Source organism: Hemicordylus capensis, chromosome 1, assembly GCF_027244095.1.
Source record: "Hemicordylus capensis ecotype Gifberg chromosome 1, rHemCap1.1.pri, whole genome shotgun sequence".
NCBI classification, from domain to species: domain Eukaryota; kingdom Metazoa; phylum Chordata; class Lepidosauria; order Squamata; family Cordylidae; genus Hemicordylus; species Hemicordylus capensis.
Genome location: NC_069657.1, coordinates 413,408,538 through 413,434,241, shown reverse-complemented (window position 1 = coordinate 413,434,241; position 25,704 = coordinate 413,408,538). Strand labels below are relative to the sequence as shown.

The window sequence follows — 25,704 nt, the reverse complement described above, 5'->3', positions numbered from 1 at the left end:
CACAATATTATGACTCCAAGAATCTAACAACGGAAAAATACAACAAGCCTACCCAGATTTAATGATTTCACTTTCAGCAAGGCTGCTAGCTTCTTCACAAGATGCAAATCCTTGGCTCGCTCACTCTTCTTATCACTGGAAGATATTTGAAAGAAACAGAGTGAGGTTGTTTAGAGTGCACGCTTCCTTTGCAGCCGGGGATGGACAAATTCAAAGAACAGATTCAAAACAAGAAGCTCCATGAAATAATAGCACAGGGAGGAAGAGGGAGCCCTGCTGGATCACAAGGTACATCTTGTCCAGCATTCTGTTTCCATAGGCAGTCAGAAAGGTGCTTTCTGAAAGCTCTCCAGCCGGTCATGACGGCAACAATGTCCACCCTTTGTCTCCAGCATTTGATATTCAGACCTTCCCCCCAGTGTCACCTTGCTAGTTTGCCATTTTTATTTTATTTTTAAGAGGCCTATCAAAGCAGAGGAGTGTTCAGCCTCTGAAGTTACAAAATTATACAGTGAGTATTGACTCAGTTCACACAATGCCACTGGGAGGATGCTGTATTGCTTGTCACTAGCAATGCCAGACACACCACCAAACAACGAAGAACATGAGAACAGCCCAGCCGGGTCAGGCCCCAGGACCTTCTAGCCCAGCATCCTGTTTCACAGAGAGGCCCCACCAGATGCCTCTGGGAAGCCACAGACAGCTGTGTGGGACCACTGCATGTCTGTTTTCTGGAAGCCACTAGCTACAACAGACGCACAAGGTAGTGGGTGGGGGGAAATGGTGTTCGTGGTGAGAAAATGAAATACATCAGCAAGAATTGGGCTACCTCAAGGAGATATGTCTCACTCCCCACAACATGTGTACAACTGAGGAGCAATAAGAGCTTTGGCAGGAGAATTTCTCTTTCTGCTGCAAAGGTCCCTACTGCTTCTCTGAAACGGAGGATAACCTCCAGTGCTGGGTTATACTTCCACAGTTTTTCATCATTAATTTTTTTTAAAGATGCATTAAGGTAGTTCAGTTTGTACAGTGCAAAGTTTATCAGACTTTACCTCAGTGCTAAATGGAAAGGAACATGAACCGTTTTTACGGTGCCTGACGTCGGATCAACCAGACAGATCTGGTAAGTCTGAGGCTGCCAATCCTGACTTGTTGCATTGTTCAAGCCCATTATTTTATAGCCAGGATACAACAACCTGAAACACATTTGAGAAATAAGAGAGCAAAGCAGAACCAACAACATGCACTCTTTGCATCGCTCAAGCAGAACTCGTTTTTAAGGACAAACACACACACAAACCGGAATGCTTAAATTTTGTGACAGAGATAGTTCCTGGATGGCTATGGTAACATTCTGTTTTCTATTAAAAGTAGTCTATCTGGAGCCAGGAAACTTTGGATGCACTGGCAAATTTAACTACCACTTGACCACCCTCAGCAGCATAAAAGCACATCTAATACAAGCTTAATAAACGAAGGCAAGAACAAAGTCACTTGCTTGAGCCATCTGAGCATGCTCAGTTGCTTCTGTTTTATGAAGCATTCTTATCAGTAGTAGATGAGAGAAGCAGAAGAGAGCCAGCCAGTGTGTGCGCAGTGGCTAGACGGCTGGACTAGGACTGGGGAGAACCGAGTTCAAATCCCTATTCAGCCATGAAACTGGCTGGGCCAGTCACCTCTCTCTCAGCCTAACCTACCTATCAGGGATCAACATAACCATATACAACACTTTGGGCTCCTTGGAGGAAGAGTGGGATAGAATGTAAAAAACAAACACATTTTTGAAATAGCTGGGTATAGAGAACAGTTTGTTCTTACCTGCAGTGTTTCCCTACATTGAAGGCCCCAACCCTTGGACCTTGTTGTGTGCTCCACACTTCCAGAATCCCTCTTCTGGGAGCATAAATCACAAGAAACTGAGCTACTCTGCTTGGTCCCTGAGGTGTAGCAAAAGGAGAAAAATCCATTTTTTCAGCTTCTCTTTCACGTAGATCTTCCACAATCTGAATCCATCCAATCTGCGCATCACGGTAACCTGCGAGTAAAAGCAAAGGAATCCATTCACTAGGCCACATATATTACAAGTGCTCTTTGCTGGGATTCCTGAACTGCCATTTCTGTGCTGCAACTGGATCTGCTGAGTTCACACAGGAGGCATTATAATATGGGGCTTAACACTAATTATGGAACAGGCACTCTGCGCTCTCTGACCTGCTCAACTGGATTCTTCCTTCACTGCCACGGCCTGTACCTCACTGGCACCCCCTTGCTACTGCTGCTAGACCCTCTTCTTTCTGCTGCATTCATTGCCTTCCTCTGTTCCTCACCATCTGCAGCTACCATCATGTGTATGCATGAAAAACAAACATGTGTACCTCTGTCACATGCAGTGGTGTTCACGCTTTTTCCTACTGAGAATATCAGCTTATGAAGACATGACAAAACAGTCTAGGCTCCAGGCTCTCAAGTGCATATGCTCAACAGGGTTATAATAAGCATCATTCGTCACCATCCTAGGAATGCAGGAAACTGCCTTGCACCAAGTCAGACCCTTGATCCATCTAGCTCAATAAGGTCTACACTGACTGGCAGCAGCTTTCCAGGGTTTCAGGCAGGAGTCTTTCCCAGCCCCACCTGGAGATGCCAGGGAATGAACCTGGGACCTTTCAGATGCTCTTCTGCTGAGCAACAGCCCCATGCCCGAATATGGGGGATATCTTACCAACAGCACTCACATGTAGTCACCCAATTGCAAACCAAGGCAAACCCTACTTAGATAAGGGGATAATTAATGCTCACTACCACAAGACTTGATCTCATATATTTATACATCATTCATTACTATTCATTGTCCATCAGTATTTGATCAAAGAGGCAAAAATCTGGTCATTTTCTGAAGGCATTTAGGTGGGCCGGGAGACTTACTGGTACGATTAGTGCAAGTCACCCTGGGAATATTTATATTGAAGGCCATCAGAGATGCGGAATCCATAATATTGGCAAGATCAGGATTTTCTAATATTCCCACCAGCAATCTTGCGCTCTTCCATTAAGGCCAGGAGCAAGCGCAAACCAGGCTCTAGTCTTGGGCCCGTAGCAGGCCACTCCATGCTCTAGGCCACCAGTGTGGCCCTTCAGTTGTTCAGCTGTTTTTGGACTACAACTCCCATCATCGCAAGCCACAGTGGCCAACAGTCAGGGATGGTGGGAGTTGTGGGCCAACATTTGCAGGAGATCCAAAGCTGTGCAGCCCTGCTCTGGACAATAGGGACAGGAGTGAAGCAGAAGCTCCAAAAAGCCTAACGGTTACTGGTAAACAATAATGTTCACAGTTTCTACAGCCCTGATTAGTAAATCATCCCAAAAAGATTCATGTTGTGAACTGAGCAAAGGCAGAAGGCCAGGGAACATTGGCTCTTCCCACTGACACTCTCCCAAGAAAGCTGAAAGGGCTTTTTCGGCTCCATGCTTACATGCAGCAGGAACACCATCAGAAGCTTTGGCAGGACTCTCTCCTTATCACACACCTCAGTTGCTCACTCCAAGATAAGCAACCTGGCAAACCTCTCTATAATCCACCCTCCACCCCTCAAGCATAAAAAGCAAGAGAGGCTCTATCAGTTTCACCCTTTACACACCTCAGCTGCTCAATCCCAGCTGTTTGTGACTTGGCTTAAGCTCAGGAGAAGAAATAGGTGAGGTACACAAGGGATCTGCCAAATGTAAGAGAGAATCTATCTATCAACAAACAAGCCGGAGATAGTTTGCACTATACCACTGATGTCACCATTTCACAATTAGATTCTAGACTTTACAACCTTTTCCAAGATGATGTATGTACCTTTTAATGTTAACCGTAACCACTGTGATAACCTTAAAATGAAAGAGAGATCCGTATCTTTCAGACACAAAAACTACCATATTATCCCAAGAGATGTACCAACATGCCGTACCCTTCCACATACGAACAGCAAGTCCTCTTGCAACATCCAACAGAAGAACCCTTCCAAAATCATCTGTTACTGCTGCCAAAGAGTTACAGGGAGAAAGACAGATCCTCTCTCCATGGCGACGAGAATCTGGAATTCCAAACCTAACACCAAATGAAACCAGACTTACAAGACAGTCTAAAAAGAGGACATACAAATTAACACAACTGCAAAATTAGTAAAGGTGAAGCATGTGACTATGATAAGTTTCTATATTCAATAAAAACTTTCAGCAGTAACTTAGTTCAGTTTAATCGATCACATTCAGAAGATACCATCAGAAATGTATAGCGGGTTTAGGAAAAGTGTAGCAGCATTGTGCTCTATTTTTTTGGAATCTGAAATTGCTTTAACCTTCATTGCATAACACAATGTTCAAGACCTTGCTTTCAGTACAGTCTAATCAAATTAATCCTCTCTAATAAAACGCTTGGTGTCCGTCCGTGGACGGACACCAAGCGTGCGTTCGTGCCTGGCCTGTTCTGGGCATGCGCACAGCGCATGCCCAGAACAGAGCAAGGGAGGCACGAACGGCAGGACCCGGCAGTCATCTTGGGCGGCCAGAAGCGGCCGCCCCAAAGAAGCCGGGTAAGTGGCGGCGGGGGACACTGGCCGAGGTGGCGGCAAAGCCACCGCCTTGGCCAGAAGGCGCGGCGCGGCCAAGGCGGCGGCGGAGCCATGGCCACGGCCTGGCCGCGCCGCTGAAGCCGGGCGGGGGGAGGAGGCGGCGGGGGAAGCCGGCCGAGGCCTGGCGCCGCCGCCGAAGCCGGGCGGCTGGGAGTCCTTGGGGCCCTTGCCCGGCCGGGGAGACCGGCCGGGAATGTGAGGCGGGGCGGCCCGGACCAGACCGGACCGGCAGCGGCGCCCCCAGAGTCCGCCCGGCCACTGATTGAGGGGGGAAGAGGCGGCGGGGGAAGCTGGCCGAGGTGGTGGCAGAGCCGCCGCCGAGGCCTGGCGGCAATGCTGCTGGAGCCGGGCGGAATGGCGAATTTGGGCCCCTTCCCTTCCTAGCGCCCGTTATTCAACGGGCTAAAATTTACTTGTCCTCTCTAATAAAAGCCTTGGTGTGTGTCCGTGCCTCCCTCGGCCGTTCTGGGCATGCGCAGAGCGCATGCCCAGAACAGGCCGAGGCAGAAACGGAGACAGGAACCAGGCAGCCATGTTGGTCACTTTGCCCGGCCGCAGAAAGGCCAGAAGCGGCCGCCGCGAAGCAATAGGCGTCCTTTGCGCCCAAAGCGCCATTTCGGGAAGAGGCTTTGCAGAGAGAGGAGCTCCGCTTGCGAGCTCCTCTCTCCCTCTCAAATTAAGAACTTTCATCGCCCGACTGACACGGCCCGGGGTAAGGAGGTCTCGGCAGTTGGGAGGGAGGGTGGGCGGCAGCGGCGGCGGCGACCGCGGCAGCAATTTTTCTTTTTTCTTTTTTAACGGCCTCCGCTTCGCCCCCGGTCCCAGTCTCCGTCTCCTCTGGCCAAGGAGTGGGGCAGGGGGGAAAAACTCTCCCCTACTAGCGCCCGTTATTTCAACGGGCCTGAAAACACTAGTAATTATATAAAGAGCTTAGCTGATATACCAATATATTTAGATTTTTTTAAAAAAACAAGTATCATGAGTGTCACACAGTAAGTATCTCAAGATATTTGTCAAGAAGGGTCAAATCTAAGCATGTTTGGGGGGGGCAACTGAATTGACATCAATTGCTTAAATTTCCACATTGGTTTTTCTAAACAATTTGTTGCTATTTTGTCCTCCAGCTTCCCCTTCAAGAAAAATAAAGCCATCGACATTAGGCCTTCTCATTATCAAATCCTTCCTTGCCTGCCCTCCACTATATTCCCAATACTGGGAATATTCCCAGTAGCCCAACTCTACTAGTCAAGCAAATATGAAGTTACCCTTCTGGATCCAGAACCTTCATTTGGAAGGAGTGGAGAGCTAGTCTTGCGATAACATCCCCTAAGCTTTGAATTTGGATAGGTGCCTACATGCGAGCACCATCTGCTTTAATTATTCTCCTTAGAGAATGGGGCCATCCTTGCTTGGTGGTGGAGCATCGGCTTGCATGCAGAAGGTCCCAGGTTCAATCCCTGGCATCTCCAGGCAGGGCTCAGAGAGACTGCTGCCTGAAACCTTGGAGAGCTTCTGCCAGTCGGTGTAGACCAAGGGTGCACAACTTCAGCTCTTCAGCAGTTTTTGGACTACAAACTCCTATCATCCCCAGCCACAGTGGCTAGTAGTGAGGTCTGATGGGAGTTGTAGTCCAATGGCTAAAGTTGTGCAGCAGTGGTGCAGACAATACTGAGATAGATGGACCAGTGACTTGAAAGGAGGCCACTTCCTACGTTCCAATGGGTGTGGAGGCTCAATGCAGTGGGATTTGGACTCAGGACCTACACTGTGTGATCGAGACAGGTTGGAGGATGGGCCAGGTGAGAAACAGTAGCACATCTTCATGCAGTCACGATTACACCGAAATTTCCATGTCTATGTATACAGCCATTTACAGGGTGGTGTCCGTTCACAGCTAAGTGTGCTTCTGTACAACTGCTATCTGGGTGCACACTTGCCATCAGTCCCACAAACTTCCATAGGTGCCAGCAACAAGTTGAACAAGGCCATTACCCTGGTCCCAAGGGGCTGAGAGGACATGCAAGGCAGACAACTGTGGCAGAACTAAAGCAGTTCAGTTGCAAGCAGCGGCAACTGGAGAGGCAGCTTTGTACTCCGAGGATCAAAACCCTCTGCGCTTGCAAGCACCTCATCCTTAACAAGGTAGCAAGAGGATACTGTAGAACTGGGAAAGGTGCCGAAGAGGGCAAGCAAAATGATCAGGGGCCTGAAGCACCTTCCTTATAAGGCTAGGCTACAGCATCTGGAGCTCTTTACCTTGGAAAAGATGCAACCAAGGGGAGACATGATCGAGGTGTATAAAACTATGCCTGGAGTGAAGAGGGTGGACTGAGAGAAATTTTTCTCCCTCTCTCACAACACTAGAACCAGGGGTCATCCCATGAAAATGAAGGTCGGGAAATTTAGAACCAACAAGAGCATGTACTCTTTCACACAGTGCGTAATTAATCTATGGAATTCCTTGCCATTCGATATGGTGATGGACACCAGCTTGGATGGCTTTAAAAGGGGCTTAGACAGATTTATGGAGGACAGGTCTATCAGTGGCTACTGGTCTAGTGGTTGTGGGTCATTTCCAGCCTCAGAGGCACGATGCCCCTCAATACCAGTTGCAGGGGAGCAACAGCAGGAGAGAGGGCATGCACACACCTCTTGCCTGTGGGCTCCCCAAAGGCATCCGGTGGGCCACTGTGTGAAACAGGTTGCTGGACTAGATGAGCCTTGTGCCTGATCCAGCAGGGCTGTTCTTATGAGGAAAGTTTCATTTAAAGGAGTCTATCTGAACAGTTTGCAAAACCTCCATTCGTAACACTTGCCTTACAGCTAAAGGAGTTGCTGGCTCAACTTTGGGTTTCTGCTTCTGTACAGCTTCCTCTTCTTGTTTGTGCTTCCAGCCAAGCCAGCCACTTGAAACATAAAAAGCAGCATAACATAGTCTCAGTTTAAAGGAAATGCCCTCAAGACACACATCCACTACAATTTCAATCTATTTCACATTATAGTATCATTTTGGACTTTCATTACCTGGCAGCATTAAATAATGCAGACGTCAGCTTACTTGCAACTGCTAAAGCAACATGAGACAACAGTGGCTGCGAACTACCCTGAAGGAAAGATAAGAAAGTTGTTTACAAGTTATCAAAATAGTAAATGATTCCTGAGAAATTTCCTTTCAGGGTTTCTCATCTACAGACAGAAATTTGCCCCTAAGCCCATCAGCGTATAACTAAAACTTGGAAACTCTGCTAAATTTCATATTGTTTTAGTACCAAAAAAGAATAGCTTTTTCTTCACACAAGTTACCCAGCATTTCAAGGATAGAAGCTTTTACAAGCCTAAAAATCTGCAGGCCCTGAAGCAGTATCTTAGCACTTAAGTTCTACATCAAGTTGCTTTTCTGATGAATCAGAGACACTATTATTTATTTGATTTTTATACCACCCTTCCAAAATGGCTCTGTATTATATACTGTTAGTAACTACAAATCCTGTCATTTCACATATAAGCAGCAGTGGCTAATAGGGCTGTGCAAAATTGCCTTGGTAAAATCGGAAATGGTACAATTTTAAACAGATCAGAGGGTTTCGGAGAGAGTCCAAATCTGAACTCCAGTGTGGATCAGTATTCTCCAACCCCCTTTGGAAAAATTTGCTTTCCAAAGCTCCAAATGGAAGTGAATCGCTCTCACTCTTCTCTCACAATTACAGCTTTGGAAACTCATCTTCTGCCTTCTACCTGCCCACCTGCCTATGCATAGCTCATTTTTAATTCACAAACACAAGGAACAGCTGATTTCTGGGCTTCTCCTGTGATTCCCTGATGTGAGATAACTTCCTCTTAGATTATCTGATGTTACATCACTTCCCCTGCACTTTTCTTCCAGGTTCAGGGAGTATCCACGGTTGCTTTAAAAACTGCTCTAAAAGGTATGTCCGACCCCAACTCCGAATTTCAGAAAGGTCCAAAGGACCATGAACCGACATTAGCAAGGTTGGACTAGATAGCATTGGGCCCAATCCCGACTTTCAAGTTTGTGCTAGCATTGGGCCCAATCCCGACTTTCAAGTCCTAGTGGCTAATAACAGCATAAAGAACATGTCATACAAACAACTAATAATGTTTATCAGTTTTTTAGCTAAATTGTATTGATTTTGTTTAACTGAATTTTATTAAATTGATATTGTTTTATTCTCTGTGAACTTATCCAAGAAGTATTGTACTGGAGGACCGGGATACAAACAACAACAACAATAGTAACGATCAACTTTTGTTTTTTAGCCACCCCATAACAAATTGTTCTCTGGACAGCTCACAATACAGATTAAAACATCCCATAAAAATAAAGAACACATTAAATCACAGCAGACCAAAAGGTGGGGGAGGAAGGATACAAAATAAAATAAAAAGCAATTTTAAAACCAAATTTAAAAATCAAGATTTAAAAGGCCTGAGTGAACAAAAAAGGTCTTTAGGAAAATAGGAAGGTATCTTATACCAAATTAGACCACTGGTCCATCTAGCTCAGTATTGTCTACACAGAATGGCAGCAGCTTCTCCAAGGCTGCAGGCAGGAGTCTCTCTCAGCTTTTGCAGATGCTGAGGTCCTTCTGGATGTAAACATGCAGGTGCTCTTCCCAGAGCAGCCCCATCCCCTAAGGGTAACATCTTACAGTGCTCACACATGTACTCTCCCTTTCAAATGCAAACCAGGGCAGACATTGTTTAGCAAAGGGGACAATCCATGCTTGCTACCAGAAGACCAGGAAAGGAAATTCAGAAGCACTTGTAAGTTATTGCATGTAAGGTATATACAATTAGGGTCCTGCTTAGCAAGGATTAGAAAATCCTACATTTATTGCATCATAGACAAGAGAATGGAGATGGCAGTCTTTACCTGGCATCTAAAAGAACAAATGGATGAAGCCAGGCGGATCTCACTGTGGAGGCTATTCCACAAATGGGGTACAACCACCAAAAAGGCTCTTTCCCTAGCAGCCACCTGCCCCTCCTCATTTGGCGTGGGCACTCTGAGGCAGGACTCCGGAGAAGATCTTAAGGTCCAGATTGGAACATATGGGGCACTCTCTCAGATAACCCAGTCCCAAGCCATTTAAGGCTTTAAAATGCTAAAGCCAGCACTTTGAATTGGGCCCAGAAATGGACTGGGAGCCAGCGCAGATAAGGATTCCTTGCGCACAGTAATTCTCAGTGAAATTCTACAAGAATTCTACAATTTTTTGGCACAAACACAAACGCAATTACCAAAGCCTCACATGGAATCTTTGCTATTAAAAGGTTTAATTAATACCAAATCAATACCAAATCAATACCAAAAAATCCCCCACCCCCTTACAATGTAGGGCCAACTTCTGGCTTAGTTCAATTACCTCATGTCCAGAGTACCCACTGCAGATTCAATTACTGCAGAAAACTAAACAGTTTCTCCAAAGAATTATGACATCTGCTATGTCATTTGGAGAAATGTCCAAACCACAGAAATACTTTCAACTAAAATCAAAAGCTTATAATGGAACAAGTAGTCTAAGGCTTTTACTGTGTTTAGTCATAGACAACTACAACAAAACACTGTTCCCAGCAAATGACAGCAAGCACACAATAGACATTACACCAAGGAATCACCTGAATAACTGATAGCACCAAATTATTGGAGCTGGCCCATATTGTAGCTTACCAACTGGAGCATGTTAACAAGGAGGCCATCAACTCAAACACATCTTGCCAGTGTTAAAACTACTACACTGGCTCCCAGTGTGGTTAGAGTGCTGGACTAGGACCGGGGAGACCCGAGTTCAAATCCCCATTCAGCCATGAAACTTGCTGGGTTACTCTGGGCCAGTCACTTCTCTCTCAGCCTAACCTACTTCACAGGGTTGTTGTGAGGAGGAACTTAAGTATATAGTACACCACTCTGGGCTCCTTGGAGGAAGAGCGGGATACAAATGTAAAAAAATAAAATAAAATGAAGCCCAATTCAAGGTACTGGTTTTGACCTTCAAAGCCTTTTTTAATTTTTATTTTTACATTTATATCCCGCTCTTCCTCCAAGGAGCCCAGAGTGGTGTACTACATACTTGAGTTTCTCCTCACAACAACTCTGTGAAGTAGGTTAGGCTGAGAGAGAAGTGACTGGCCTAGAGTCACCCAGCTAATCTCATGGCTGAATGGGGATTTGAACTCGGGTCTCCCCGGTCCTAGTCCAGCACTCTAACCACTATACCACGCTGGCTCCTTAAAGCCTTAAGCAGCTTGGGACTAAAAGAACTCAAATAACTCACCTATTCATACATGAACTTGACCAGGTAAAGATCCGCATTGGAAGCCCTTCTGCAGATCTCTTTGCCATAGCAAGTGGTGACCCCTGATAGGGCCTTCTCTAATGTGGCACCTGTAGGAATTATTTCTACCCAAGATTCCCAGTTAACCTTATCTGGGCAGAGCTTAGCTACGAGGATCAGGTTCGTGTTCAGCTGTTTGCCCATTGTTTAGAAAATGAAGCACACACTCCATTCTAAACAGTGGGCAAACAGCTGGACATGAACCTGAGTCCCCATAGCTAAGCTCTGGCCAGGCAAGGCCAATGGAGAATCTTACACACCTTACCTAATGTGTAATACTTACACACCTTATCTTTGTAATGTTCTCCTCTGGGAAGTTTACCTGGCGCCAACTTGGCTATCTTTTTGGTGGCTGATGAAGTACTTTTTATTTGTCCAGGCAATTTAATGTGTTTTAGTACGCTTAAGGTAACTATTCTGGCTGTTTTTCAACTGCTGAGTTTTAGTGTTCTTACTGATGTCTATTCTAACTGTTTTAAGCATATTTGTACACTGGCTTCACCAAGAAGCTAGCCACCTAATGACACAGTGGGGAAATGACTTGATGAGCAAGCCAGAGGTTGTCTGTTCGAATCCCTATGGTATGTTTCCCAGACTATGGTAAACACCTATATCGGGCAGCAGCAATAAAGGAAGATGCTGAAAAGCATCACCTCATACTGTGTGGGAGATGGCAATGTTAAACCACTCCTGTAGTCTACCAAAGATAACCACAGGGCTCTGTGGTCACCAGGAATCGACACCGATTCGACGACACAACACACTTTACCTTTTCCCCAAGAAAGGGGATTGAGACTATCCAACAAGTATCTATATACCCAAAAACCCAAGACAAACAATTACACTCATCAACAACACTGAATTTTAAAGCATCCTCCTGGTGGTCTTGTTCCCCCTATAAGTCTCCCCTTCCAACCTCTACAAACTCAATGTCAAGAGCAAAATTATTAAGACCAGATGTACCAAGGAAGGTAAAGCTTATCTGAGAGTTACCATAGTAGATTTCACAAGGACTAGTTCATAACATATACTTACCTCAAGGGCATAAAAGAAACCAGTAAAAGGATTTGACCCTACAGTGATATACTGAGACATAGCAGGAGGGCTATTCTTTATAGCGGCATTATATCCACCGATATTGGACGCAGTCTTCATCTGATCAAAAGGTGACAAAGTCATGATACCTATTGTTAAGGGGGAAATGAACACATAAAAATACAGATAGAGGTTTGAAAATTCTAATGTCTCTCCCACAGTCTTATGATTATAGAAACACTGTGGGTTTTTTTTATTTAAAAAAAACCTAGTATCTATTACAAAGCATTCAAGCCTGCGGTGTAGATTTTTATTTTTTTAATTAGAATGACTTATTCTGACGATGGTTCATTTCCAAACCAGCAGCAAAGAGGAAGTCTGATAATATTCACTACATTACACAAAGAGAGAGAGAGAAAGAAAGAGAGAGATTGCATCAGTGCATATGTGATGGAAGTAGTGGAGCAGCCCCTGGAATTCAGTGCAAGGAATTGTCAACAGCTTCATCCTTTAACTCTCTTGAATAGCAACATGCCTCAGTTGGAACAGGGGAAATATACTGGTGATGGCTGCTGTACCACAGGAGCTTCAGCTGAATTTGGGGCCCAGCAAGAATGCATCAGTTGTGCTTTGATGCTGATGCTGAAACTCAAACACCTCAGATACTCAGATAACAGATAACACTTCAGATTAAGAGAACCAGAAATCCTCTAGTTCAGTGGTGGGTAGACTTAAGGCTTCCAAGAGCTGTGAGTGTGAACACCACAGAGCCCTGGAAGCCACCCGCATGAAACAGCAACTTGGAGAGGTGAAGCCAGTCTCAAAATGGCAACCTGTATATGCATTTACAACAACAGCTTAAGGAATTTTAACATCAAAACCCCTAAATTGCAGGAGAATTTTGCTGCAGGACAGGAAGGGAGCAAAAAGCACTTTAGGGGAAGAAAGTGGAGAGAAAGTATGAACAACCCCAACCACTCAAAGAGAGAGAAAGATTAAAAATGGCATGGCCGTGCCTTTATCAAGAAAGCCAATCAGAGTTGCAATAATGGCTGGGAGGAAAGGGAGGGAGAAGGGAAGCCAAAGCTCCTGGAGAGATACTTCAGATTAGCCCCCAAGCTAACAATAGCTCTTGAGATACTAAAGCCCACCCCTGCTCTGGTTTAACATGGATCTACTTAACAGGCTGTTGTAATAAAACAGTGTACATGAAGTATCTTGAACACTTTTTAGATACAGATATATAATGTTTTTAAATTAAAGCACATCAACCTCATAAGTAGGTGCGTTCACAGTGACACTCAAGACAGCTATTTTTTCCAATAGTGTTGACCAACGTGATAACACTTACCAATACTAACATGATCAACTATGGTATCCACATCTTGAAGACCCCATTTCTTATAGGCTAATGGAGGTGGCTGAACGTTCTCATTCCCTGAAGCGGCAGCTGCCCGTTTTATTAAAACAGAGATTATACAAAAACATTGGTTAGATTAGTTACATACTGTGTATCTATCTATCTTGCCACACACATACCCCTCAGACACTGTGCAGTAATAGTTAAACAGTTCAGTTAACAGTTATCAAGTTGAGACACGATTATGCCCTATTTCCTTAGTTTAATTTACTTGACATGAAACATAGAGAGTTGTTATTCAAAGAACCTGCAGGGACAATTGCACTCCCCCTGCTCAACATTTGCTCCCAAGATTTGAAGATCTAGAGAAGCAGATTTTGTAGGGGTGCAGGGGGCTGTAGACAGAAGGAGGGATTGCTGGAAATGGTCCCTGCCCCATGTGCAAATGGAGCTTATTCACAAAACAGAAGACATTCTTAGGATACAACCTAATGTCATGCAGATTAATTGCTATATTATTATAATTATTTACATTTTATATCCCGCTCTTCCTCCAAGGAGCCCAGAGCAGTGTACTACATACTTGTTTGTGAAATAGGTTAGGCTGAGAGAGAAGTGACTGGCCCAGAGTCACCCAGCAAGTATCAAGGCTGAATGGGGATTTGAACTTGGGTCTCCCCGGTCCTAGTCCAGCACTCTAACCACTACACCACGCTGGCAAGTCAAAGATTAAATCAAAAGAAATGGGGGATTTGCATCTGGATTGCTCATTTCTAGGTGTAACCCAACTTGTCCTTTTAATTTCAATGGAACTACTTTGAGTAATTTTCCTCCTCATGTCAGCCACTGTTTTTAGTTCACACAGACTGTAAAATAAAACATTTGGAAATAAGCAATCCATATTCAAACACCATTGGGTAATGAAGTCCAGGACAGCCTTGGGCAAACCACAGAATCGATGCAAAGATATACTGTAAACCAGTCAAGTCTTCAGGGCAGGGTGGGAAAGAAATCTTAATAAAGCACCATGATAAGAGTTTATTTTTGGGAGGTGCTCAGGAGTAAAAAAATCCAGCTAACTACACAAGATAGAAGTAAAATTTGCAACCAGATCATCTGCTGAGGACTTACCAGCAATGACAAGCTCTTAGCAGGCCTAGACCACGCAAATTATGAGACATCCAAATTGAGAAGTTATTTAGAAACAACTAGCAGAGCAAAACACTAAAATGATGAAGCCAAACTTTTTCTTCTTCTTCTAAAGTGAAGCTTCTCTGGAGTCTGAGAGCCAAAATCTTAGCTGTCAGATTTCCAATATATAATATTGCTTAATATCCTTTTAGGTATTGCTGGTGTTTTTGTTTTTTTAAATTTATGTATATTCTGCTTTTAAACATATAATTTTCCAAGGTTGCATACATATAAATGTGGGGATACCATCCTCAAAATAGAATAGTAGAATAATTACAATAAAGTACATGGTTTAAAAACAGCAAGGCCATGAAAACTAGCAGCAGAAGATTATTAAAGGTCTTGCAGAAGAAGATGGTTTTAAAAGTCCATTCTGAAGCAAAGGAGCATATGGATTTGACAGTCTCCCCAGGGAGCCAATTCCACAGTTATGCCGCCGCCACCCAAGCAGGCATGGTACCCACTAACTAAATCCAAGTTAATGGCAGACAAGAGAGCAAGGTCTCTGATGTCAATTTTAGGTCATGGGTAGGTTGATATGTGCAAAGGTGGTCCTTAAAGTAACGCTTAGTAATAATACCTCTTACTAACAGAACATCAAAATAACTCAAGCCAAGACAAAGTCCTGGACCTACCTCTTGCTACCTGATTTCGACAAGCTCGAAGGGACTGAAATAGGCTGAAACCATCAATTGTCACAACTGCTGCAGGATACAGGATACTCAGTTCCTCATTCTGTATGGTACATTGTTGTTGCAAAAGAAATGAATATGTTGGTCAATAACTACATCATTTTTCCTGCTTGGTTTACCACAGTTTCTAAGAAACGCTATACTTTCAACCAAGGTTCCCTATTGTTGCATCTTTCCAGTGGCTGTTGCTGCTGTCTACCTTATATTTACTTTTAGACTGTGAGTCCTTTTGGGACAGGAACCTTTTTCTATGTAAACTGCTTTGAGAATGGGTTTTTTTGGGAAAGCAGTATATACATTCATCATCGTCATCATATCTGCCATAATACCTGTTCTGTAACTCCAGGATGTCGTGGAATCTCATATGTCCTGCATTTAAGCTGAAGAACAGGATCTTCATTTAAAAGCTGTGCCAGGAGCAGTACCCCATTCTAATAAGTGAGAAAAGCAAACAGGAACATGTATTCAATGTATTGTGACGCAGTCCGCAGGAGAGGGGACTAAAAATAAATCTACATGTTACAAACCTAAGAACTGCCTCACACAACACCTTTTGTACACAATAACAATCTGCGTAGGGAAAAATAAGCTTGCATTGTTTTGAAGAATGGTGCTAGTTTTAATTTGGGTTTTGGCTGCAGTTAGGCAAACTTTATTACAGTCATAGACCAGCAAACATATAACATCATCAAAGTTCTAAATGAATTTTACAAATAATATAACAAAACCTAGCCATTTTATTAATAATCTCATAATCAGAATTTGAAATTAAGTTTAAATAAAATTCATCCGAGTGGCCGGGAAAGTTTTGCAGAAGGGGTGAAACTAATCTTAATTGAGCCTCCTCCCTATAGAAGTCACAGTATAATATTGCATGCGCACATGTCTCAACTGAACCAGAGCTGCATGGACAAACTTAAGCGGATAGAGGAATACCTTTGAATCTTCCTTCCAATACGGCAGTTGGGAGTGCATTGAGCTAAGCAAGAGTCAAAGCACATCTGAACTTAGGAGTTATGATGATACTTAAATACTCTGCCAGTTTGATGTTAATCAACTGATTCCCTAAGAAGATGTTTTTTGGCAAGATTGCAACTTCCTCTTGAAGCTCTATATCTAGAGTATGTTTCTTAATAACTCTCCTGGCCTGATGAAATCCCAGCTTAATAATCTCATCTTGGGGAAAATACATTCAATGAGTAGCTGATAACAAGCAATAGCTACCTTAGGAACATAGGGGCATTCTGTACACAGCCTTTTTTAATACCAAGTGGTATATAAATTCAATAATAAATTAAAAAATAGGAAGCTGCCTTATATTGGCCAACCATTGGTCCATCTGGCTTAATACTGTCTACACTAACTGGCTGTGGCTCTCCAAAGTTACCGACATGAGTCTCTCCCAGCCCTACCTACAGATGCCAGGGAGTGAACCTGGGACCTTCTACATGCAAATGCTCTTCTACTGAGCTACAGCCCCATCCCCGAAGAGGAACATCTTACAGCACTCACATGTAGCCTCCCATCTAAATGCAAATGCAGCAGATCTGGTCTTGTAGTAGCAAGCACAAATTGTCTCCTTTGCTAAACAGGTCTGCCCTGGTTTGCATTTGGATAAGAGACTACACATGAGCACTGTAAAATATTCCCCTTAGGGAATATTATAAGGGGATATTCCTCTTAGGGGATGGGGCCGCTCTGGGAAGAGCACCTGCATGCTTGTGATGAAGAAAAAAATCTTATTTGGACCTGGTTTGGGCCTAGTCAAGTAACTTGACTCGGTCTATGAGTCATGAACTTTAGCACTAGCTGCAAGGGTTGCTATGGTATTCTGTTGTATCAGTATGCTGTTTGGAGGGGATTGGAGGGTATCAGAGTAGCAAGCAGATTGGTATTTCAAGAACTGTTGGCAGATGCAGATTGGTGTATTTTCTTGATCCTATGTTTCGCATAATGCTGATACTTTGTTCTATTATGATTGGTTTAGACAGCTGATCTGTAAGCCCCTGATTGGTGGCCCTATGTTTGCATTAAGGTATGTACCAGTATAAAGCATTCTTGCCAAGTCTGCTGGGTGTGCAGGCACTTGGCATGCCATGACAATAAAGCTTGAACCTGATGGATGGTGTGGCCTCTGCTCATTAAACCAACTCCTGGAGATTTCTCCATCACTTGCATGCAGAAGGTTCCAAGTTCCCTCCCTGGCATCTCCAAGATAGGGCTGAGAAAGACTCCTGCCTGTAACCTTAGAAAAGCTGATGCCTGTCTGTGTAGACAATACTGAGCTAGACAGACCAATGGTCTGACTCCATAGAAAGCAATTTGTCTGATCCTAAAGAAAGAAAGACCCTGCTTAGCAAAGGGGACAATTCATGCTTGCTACCTTATGACCAACTGTCCTCCCCTTTGTTATGTGACACAATCTTCAGCAGGCAAACAGTGACAAATGACTAACCTCAGTATAGAAGCGAACATAGCCAGAGGTGAAGCCTACAACAATACAGGTCCAGTCAGGCCGACCTGTGGAGCTCCTGTCTCGAACAAGGCGGGGTGGGGGAAGAAGGAATAATGTCAAATTTTCTCCTTGATCAAATTAGACCCCATTGTTTCGACGAGACTGTCACATGTGTGACAGCCCCAGGCTCTTTAAAGGATTCTAATTAGGTTTTTTTTAAAAAGTCTGTTCTTACCTCTTTTGACTTGCCAGCGGGATGCATAATGCACTGCTTACACATTCGCTAGAGGAAAGATAGAACGGCATTAAGCACTTCAGCCAACTCACACAGAGCACAGAATTGTCCAACTTAATAAACTTAAGGAACTGTGCAAAGCTGCCTACTGCTTTCTCAGCTTTGATGGCTGTGTCTAAAGTCTGGTCCAGAGGGCCTCAGTAAGCCTGGCTGACTTCATGAGGCCTGGCTGCAAGTCTCTATGTTTGGTCTAGGCCAGCCTTTTTAGCACATTGTAATGCTGTCCTTTGCTACCCTAGTACTAACCTTTGCGCTTTCCCCACTCCTACCTAAATTTCATGCGTGGAGTTTCCCGACACAATGCTAAATTTCCCGACACAATGCTAAATTTACAAAACTGAACTTATGCACCCATACACACTCCAAAAGCCGACATTTCAAAAATTCACCAAAATTTGTGAGAGGTGGGAAAGAGACATTCTAGTGCCGCAGTTGAGTTCTAGAAACAGGAAATAGCCATTTGTTTTTGCTTAAATAAATTTGTGTCTACATTAGTCAAGCGAATTATGCAATTTTATCTTTAAGGGGGGAAAGGGTTGGAAGGTGTCCAGAAAGCAGCAAACATGACACCAGCCACAAAAAGAGACAAACCACAGACTAGATACAACTAGGTCTTCACCTTTAATATGAAGCACTTTAATATGAAGAGACTCTAAAGGAGAACATTAAACAGAACCTTTCTTTAAAAAACAGGACGCAGTGCAGGTTATACCATCTCCTATTGTTTATTAGTGATGAGCCCGGATCCTTCCGGAGGCAATTCTACAGGCCTCCGGACCAGTTCAGACATGGGCGGTTCAGGTGATTCGGGGTGGGGGGTTCCTTTAAGAGCGGGGGGAGGGTTTACTTACCCCTCCCGCCGCTTTTCCCCTCCAGCGCCCATAGTTCTGTTAATAATTGGGGCAGCAGGATACCTCCCTGCCGCCCCTTCTCTCGTTTGGCAGCTGCTGCTGCTGCGCTACGCTGCAAAAGGCTTCAATAAGCCTTTTGCATGCACGCGCAAAAGGCTTATTGAAGCGTTTTGCAGCGTAGCGCAGCAGCAGCAGCCACCAAACAGGAGAAGGGGTGGCAGGGAGGTATCCTGCCGCCCCAATTATTTACAGAACTATGGGCGCCGGAGGGGGAAAGCAGCGGGAAGGGTAAGTAAACCCTCCCCCCGCTCTTAAAGGAACCCCCCACCCCAGTGCCGGACCGCAGTTCCGCGGTTCCGTGCACACCCCTATTGTTTATCAATATGGTGCAGGAGAATCTTTGGGCTGGATGTAGTCTAAAATGTACTATCCATGAGAAAGTGCAGGCTGTGGGAAATGACCCTCTAGAATTGTTCACATCAGTATGAAATGTGTAAACAAGGTGTTCAGGACTGCTGACTGAAAATCAGATTCATGCTATCTTTAGATTTCAGTTGACTACTATAAATAGGCTAAGGCTCCTGAGGATTGTAGCGTCAAAGGTGTTCTCTAGAGATTCCAGTGATTAGAGCTAAGGAAATGTTACATAAGTCCCATTTCCACAAACGACAACTACACCAGGGCAAGCACTACCTAATCGTATCCCTGGTAAACTATTACAGATAGTTCTACAGTACATATGCTGTAATGTATTCCTCAACTACATATTTCTATTTGCTTCAACTTGCTGTTATCCATGCCTTACATAAAATGCCTCTTTCCTTACTGATCTATCTAGAATAACATAATGTGAACTGCTGCACACATTAACCTCATCGCGGGAATGATGTCAAATTCAGAATTCCTGCAACCATTTCTCTACTCCTTCCTTCCCACTTTTTCCACCTGTCCTAGCTCAACTTCTCAGGGCCTAACTGGAAAACTTCAAACACCACTAGAACACTTCAGCAAAGAAAGTCAAACAGTCATCTAGAGCAGGGATTCTAAACATTGGGTCCCCAGATGTTATTGGACTTTTAACTCCCATAATCCCCAACTGAAGGCCCCTGGGGCTGGGGATTATGGGATCTGAAGTTCAATAACACCTGGGGACCCAACACTGAGAATCCCTAATCTAGAGAGCCTCCCGAGAACTTAAACAATGCCCAGAACAGCACAAAGAAGAGGAAGTCTGCCTAGCCTCAAAACTCCCAAAACACTATAAGCAATTAATAATGGAGGAAATCTTAAATGCAGACTGGGAAATAGCTCCCAGTCCCTCTCCGGGCCCAATTCAAAGTGCTGGGCTTAACTTTTAAAGCCCTAAATGGCTTGAGACCAAGTTATCCGTGAGAACACCTTGCCCCATATGTCCTAATTCAGACTTCAAGATCTTCTTTGGAGGCCCTGCTCCAAGTGCCTCTGCCAAACGAGGTGAGGAGGATGGCTACTAGGGAGAGGGCCTTTTCGGTGGTTGCACCCTGTTTATGGAACAGCCTCCCCAGTGAGGTTCACCTCGTATCATCACTTTGTTCTTTTAGACACCTGCTAAAGACCTTTGTGTTCACTCGGGCAATTTACATTTAAATTTGGTTTTTTAAAATGACTTTTAAATTGTTTTGTACTATATTTTGTTGTGGGGGGGTTGGTGTGTTGTGATTTTGTGTGCTTTATGTGTTTTTACTCGATGTTTTAATGTATTGTGAGCCACCCTGAGAACCATCTGTTATGGGGCACATAAATAGAGATTATTATTTTTTAAATTATTATTAATTATTTAACTGTGTCACATCAATTGCTCAAATATAGTATTAATGCATGGTAATCAAATTGTTCTAGCCACATTTTTAAAGTGTTGTATTTAATTACTTTTGGCAGTTTATAATTTATTTCAAGTAGTTTAATAATATATTTGCTATAAAGATCATGATGCTCACCCCAAAGCTGTAATACACATAACTCCTCTCTGTGTATACAGGCTTTCCCATTCTCTTCTACAAATAGCCACATAGAGCAATTTTCTTCATAGGAGACATCAAGAGCTTGTGGGTGCAATTGTGTCTCAAGTACAATTTCACAGCCAAGATTAAAAGTGATGTCATTGACAGCATTTCTAGCTTGTATACATACCCTTCTTCAACGTTCAAAGAGCCACTCCAGCCAACAGCATACTGCATTTCTTCTTTCCCCTTTTCACTCTGCTTCCATTTTGCTGAAAGAAAGAAAAATGAAGAACTATTCATGAACAAAAACTTTCCATATTTTAATGTTCAAGATAAAATCAAAGAAAGAAGCTGGTGGAATTTTTACATCTTTAACTGTCGGGCCCATTATAAACAAACTGTTGCTGACCACGCAAATGGTCTCCACACATGTGCTGTGCTGGAGTCGCGCAGGGGCAGCTGGGGGAGAGAGGTGCCAGCACGTGAAGATAGCTGGGAGGACTGCAGCTGATTCAGGAAGTGAATCCACCTGAGCCATTTTGGGGAAGTGAATGCCGCCCTGAGCCATTTTGGAAGGGCAGTATACAAATCAAATCCAATCCAATCAATCAATAAGTGGCTGCAAATGGCAGCGGTGCAGGTATGCACCTGCTCTCCTCCATTTTAAATTGGCAGGGGATTTGTTCCGAATTGCCTCTCAAAATGCGATTCGTGCACATCCCTAAACCTGTTAAAAATGTTAACTATCAATAAAATTCAGGTAGGCTATTAAAATGTTGCCTGAAAGCATCACTGAACGCATTCAGAACAGTGGAGCACCAAAGAAATTTGCCAGTTTTACAAATGAATTGGGTAAACATAATCATGGGTATCAATGAGGAGATTTAAACACTTTCAAAAGAAAATGTCTTTTGGAAAAAAATGTCTTCCACACCTCCTCCTACACCAAGGAATGTTCATTTTTCACTTTCCTATATATCCCCCAAAAGAAAACCACAAACTGGCTGACAATGCTTCTGAATTCTTTTCACAGGGCCCGATGGGCCTATCTCTGTCACTCAGAATCTGAATAGAACCATACAACCATGCTGGTTTTGTTATTGTTGGCTAGTGAATCAGTCAAGGTAGGGGAGCAAATGAGGATGAATTGTTCACTCCAGTTGAATTTATGATAAAGCTGGTTCCTTGCCCTACAAGCTCTTCTGCATGGTGCACCTTGATCTCTCATAATAAGTTTCAGGCACACCTTTGAAGTTTGATGTTCATAGCTATATTATTGCTATAAAATTGCTATGATAATATTGCTATATTATCTGGGCTAATCTCCCAGATAATATCTCCCATAGCATCCTCTGCTATGGGTAGCAGAGGATGCAACTGCAGTGCTGCACTGGACTATATAGCTTTCAGGTCATTTCCAGTGTTACAACTCTGTTATTCTCCATAGTTTAATTGTTATCAGAAAGATTTGAGGTGTGCAGAGGGCTGCAAAAACATAAGATATTTCCTTGGATTCATACAAAAGACCATTCAACTTCTAGTTTGACCTGCTACATTAACACATGCAGTAAAATTTTATCCTGTTAAAAGCTTGTAACTTCTGACTTTACATCCAGGTTAAACATGAAGTGAAATACACATCAAATCCCTAGTTATGCTGTTCTATGGTCTCCTTAATTAATGAATGCCTGCATTTGCTCTTTAGTGTGAAATTCTTCAGTTTCAGCTCCTTGGCATTTGACTCAATTATGTTCAAGTCTTCTACATTACAAAGGTGTTGACTAATTAAAAGATTTCTTCTAGAATTACTTAATTGAATCATTCATACCTTTTCTGGTTAGGAGCAATAAGATTCCAATATTTATATTAATGCATAAGGCAAAAATGGGAAGACGCATGCTTTTGTAGCCATTTGATTTTTATGGCGACCATAGGCATCATTTCTAGGGGTGGCACGGAACTGGTTCGTGGTGGGGGGGGTCCCTTTAAGGTGAGGGGAGAGTGTGCTTCCCTCGCCAGCGCTGCTTCAAAAACCGCAGGCACAGTGGGGGGGGCATATAACCTCTTGCCGGCCCGGTCAGCATAACACTGGAAGTGGCCCACGCACGTGCACAAGTCACACACAGGCCACTTCCAGTATTCTGACCGGGACAGCAAGCAGGTATACAGCCACCCCGCGCCAGCGGTTTTTGAAGCAGTGCCAGAGGAGGAAGCACAGCAGGGGAGGTAAGGACACCCTCCTCGCACCTTAAAGGAGCCCCCGAGTTCTAACCGGTTCTAACACCAGTTTATGAACTGGTTCATGCACATCACTAATCATTTCCAATAATTAAGAGTTTTGTTGTAAATTACTTTATTCCAGAAGTTACTACATTACAATTGACAGCTGGAAAAAAACAATCACATTATTTAGGGAAATGTAAAAATTTCCCTTTAGTACCTGTATTCATTACAAACTAGGTGCTATTACTCATAGTACCAAAGTTAACACAACGTGATCACCATATGATTCATGAGCAGCTTCTTTATTCTTTAATAAGAGAGTCTGTCATATCTCTGAACAGTTGAAAAACTGATAACTTTCAACTATACCAACCATTAATATTAATATTAAATATATTATTGTAATGTAACCAATTAATATGTTCTAACTCTTATCCTCTGACATTTGACCCAAACGTGCACTTTAGAATCACACTATTGCCATATAACAAAGAGAAGTTCAGCGAGTACTATAAAGAAAGAAAACAACAACACCTAATTCTCTTAGAGTGGATCAACTGAAGCCTAAACCTTCAAAGAAAAGGTGTTTAAAAGGGCTGCTTTAAAGTTAACAAGCCTGATAGTTCGTGTCCAGTATTTAATGATGCATAAAATATTAGAAACAAATTTAAATTACATTAACAAAGTTTGGTTATTGGCAGTCTTGGGTAATTTGTGTTTGGACTCCCAACATCCCTGGTCTTTGGCCATTGTGGCCGGGGATTATGGGAGTTGTAGTCCAAACACAAGTTACCCAAGACCAATTATTGGAATTTGGCAGAGACATATCCCAAGCAATTTAGAAACAAGATACCTATGTATCTTAATATATATCCATTTGTACCAAGCAAAGCAAAACACAATGGGCAGGATCCAGACTAAATTAGTCATGAATAAGCATCATTAGAATAAATGAAATAAGTCAGACATAACTAACTTTTTAAAAGTCCCATTAATTTCAATGAGACTTGGTAATAACTAATTCAGTCTGAATCCTGCCCAGTAGAAAAAGGATTAGGGCTGTCACCACTTGCCTAAAATACTAGACAGTGCCATTTTAAACCTTTAGTCAAACATTTATTGTTTCACCACTCCCCTTCCATCTGAAGCCCTCTGTGCCATCAGAGGGCCAGGCAGCCTTCAAGGACATATTTTCGGGAGACACAGTGAGCATCAGAAGGAAGGAGAGACTGACCAGAACAGCCCTTCCCCAAAAGCGCCAGTGCAGCGCCAGCCACTGATTGCCAGGGTACAGCAATATGAACACAACAAACACGCAGCATACTTACGCACGAAAAAAACAGCTTTCTGCTCACGAGCTATTACCATGAGATCATTCGTTGGTGACAAAGATAAGACACAGTCCTGGAGCCAGGAAATTGCCTGTGTCTTGGAAGTTGTTTCTTCTTCTTCCTCCTGTGTACAGTGATTTTTAAAACTTTTACATTTCTGGACAATGTATACATTGTTTTAAAGAAATGCAGTTAGGAAAACGCAAACAAGAATGCTTTCATATGATTGCAACTTTCACGCAACAGAATTGGCATTTGAAACTTATCCTATGCAACAACTATCCAAATATAGTTGTTTTCAATGTGTTGTGTTTGATTTTAATATTGGTACTTGCCTTGAACAGCCATTGGTACAAAAGGTGGGAAGTTAAGTATTTTATTTTATTAACATAAAATAAAGCTAGCTGTTCCTGTTTACGGAGAAGAAAAGTTGTATGCAATAAACCTGTGTGATAATCACCATGCAAACTAGGTGTGTGAATCCAATTTTCAGGAGAAACAATTATCTAAGTGTAATGTTTCAACAGTTATTCAACAAACTATTCTGAAAGGGGGGGGCACAATTAGTAAAGGGGGGGCACAATTAGTAATTAGTAAAAGGGGGGCACAGAAGGGGGGGAGGCACAATTAGTAATCAAAGCAAATAGAGAGGCTTACAGGTTCTTGAGCTTCTGCTTCATCCCAGTTTCCCCAGCCATCATCTTCCCAGTTTGATGCTTTACCTAATGTTGAAGACAGCAGTCTAGTTTAGTTTAGCAAATCATAGCCATTATTTATATGCCGAAACTTTGCTGAATATTTGCTCCTATGAAAATGTGAAAAGCTATTAATTTCAAATCCAGAAATAATCACATGGGGCTTTAAAAGTAACATGCAAGAAACCCTCACTTGATGATGAACTTCCTACTCAACGCCTGATAGCACATGAAGCCACTCTTAGAAGTTATCTGAAGGCTGAAGTTATGATGTCTCATTGTAGTTATGATGTTTCCCAGGTAGAAGAGAGTCACTGGGAACACATTCCTGTTGAACAATTTGTGCCCCATCATGACAAATACAGTCATAGGAACATAGGAAGCTGCCATATACTGACTCAGACCATAGGTCCATCTCGCTCAGTATTGTCTTCACAGACTGGCAGAGGCTTCTCCAAGGTTGCAGGCAGGAATCTCTCTCAGTCCTATCTTGGAGATGCTGCCAGGGAGGGAACTTGAAACCTTCTGCTCTTCCCAGAGCAGTTCCTAAGGGGAATATCTTACAATGCTCACACATCAAGTCTCCCATTCATATGCAACCAGGGCAGACCCTGCTTAG

At 43.2% G+C, this 25,704-nt stretch overlaps 1 protein-coding gene across 1 annotated transcript in view; it reads right to left on the bottom strand.

The window, feature by feature from the left end:
* Positions 1-25,704, bottom strand: part of RAB3GAP2 (RAB3 GTPase activating non-catalytic protein subunit 2) — an 80,454-nt gene that overhangs the window by 41,687 nt on the left and 13,063 nt on the right. The window contains exons 2-16 of the mRNA XM_053308848.1: positions 25,048-25,112; positions 24,388-24,514; positions 21,024-21,105; positions 17,944-17,991; positions 17,709-17,784; positions 15,583-15,684; positions 15,197-15,296; positions 13,362-13,460; positions 12,011-12,159; positions 7,644-7,723; positions 7,436-7,525; positions 3,957-4,096; positions 1,822-2,038; positions 1,056-1,199; positions 53-135 (exon numbers count right to left, since the gene is read on the bottom strand). Of these exons, the coding sequence (XP_053164823.1) occupies positions 53-135; positions 1,056-1,199; positions 1,822-2,038; positions 3,957-4,096; positions 7,436-7,525; positions 7,644-7,723; positions 12,011-12,159; positions 13,362-13,460; positions 15,197-15,296; positions 15,583-15,684; positions 17,709-17,784; positions 17,944-17,991; positions 21,024-21,105; positions 24,388-24,514; positions 25,048-25,112 (1,602 nt within the window). The remainder of the gene's footprint in view (positions 1-52; positions 136-1,055; positions 1,200-1,821; positions 2,039-3,956; positions 4,097-7,435; positions 7,526-7,643; positions 7,724-12,010; positions 12,160-13,361; positions 13,461-15,196; positions 15,297-15,582; positions 15,685-17,708; positions 17,785-17,943; positions 17,992-21,023; positions 21,106-24,387; positions 24,515-25,047; positions 25,113-25,704) is intronic.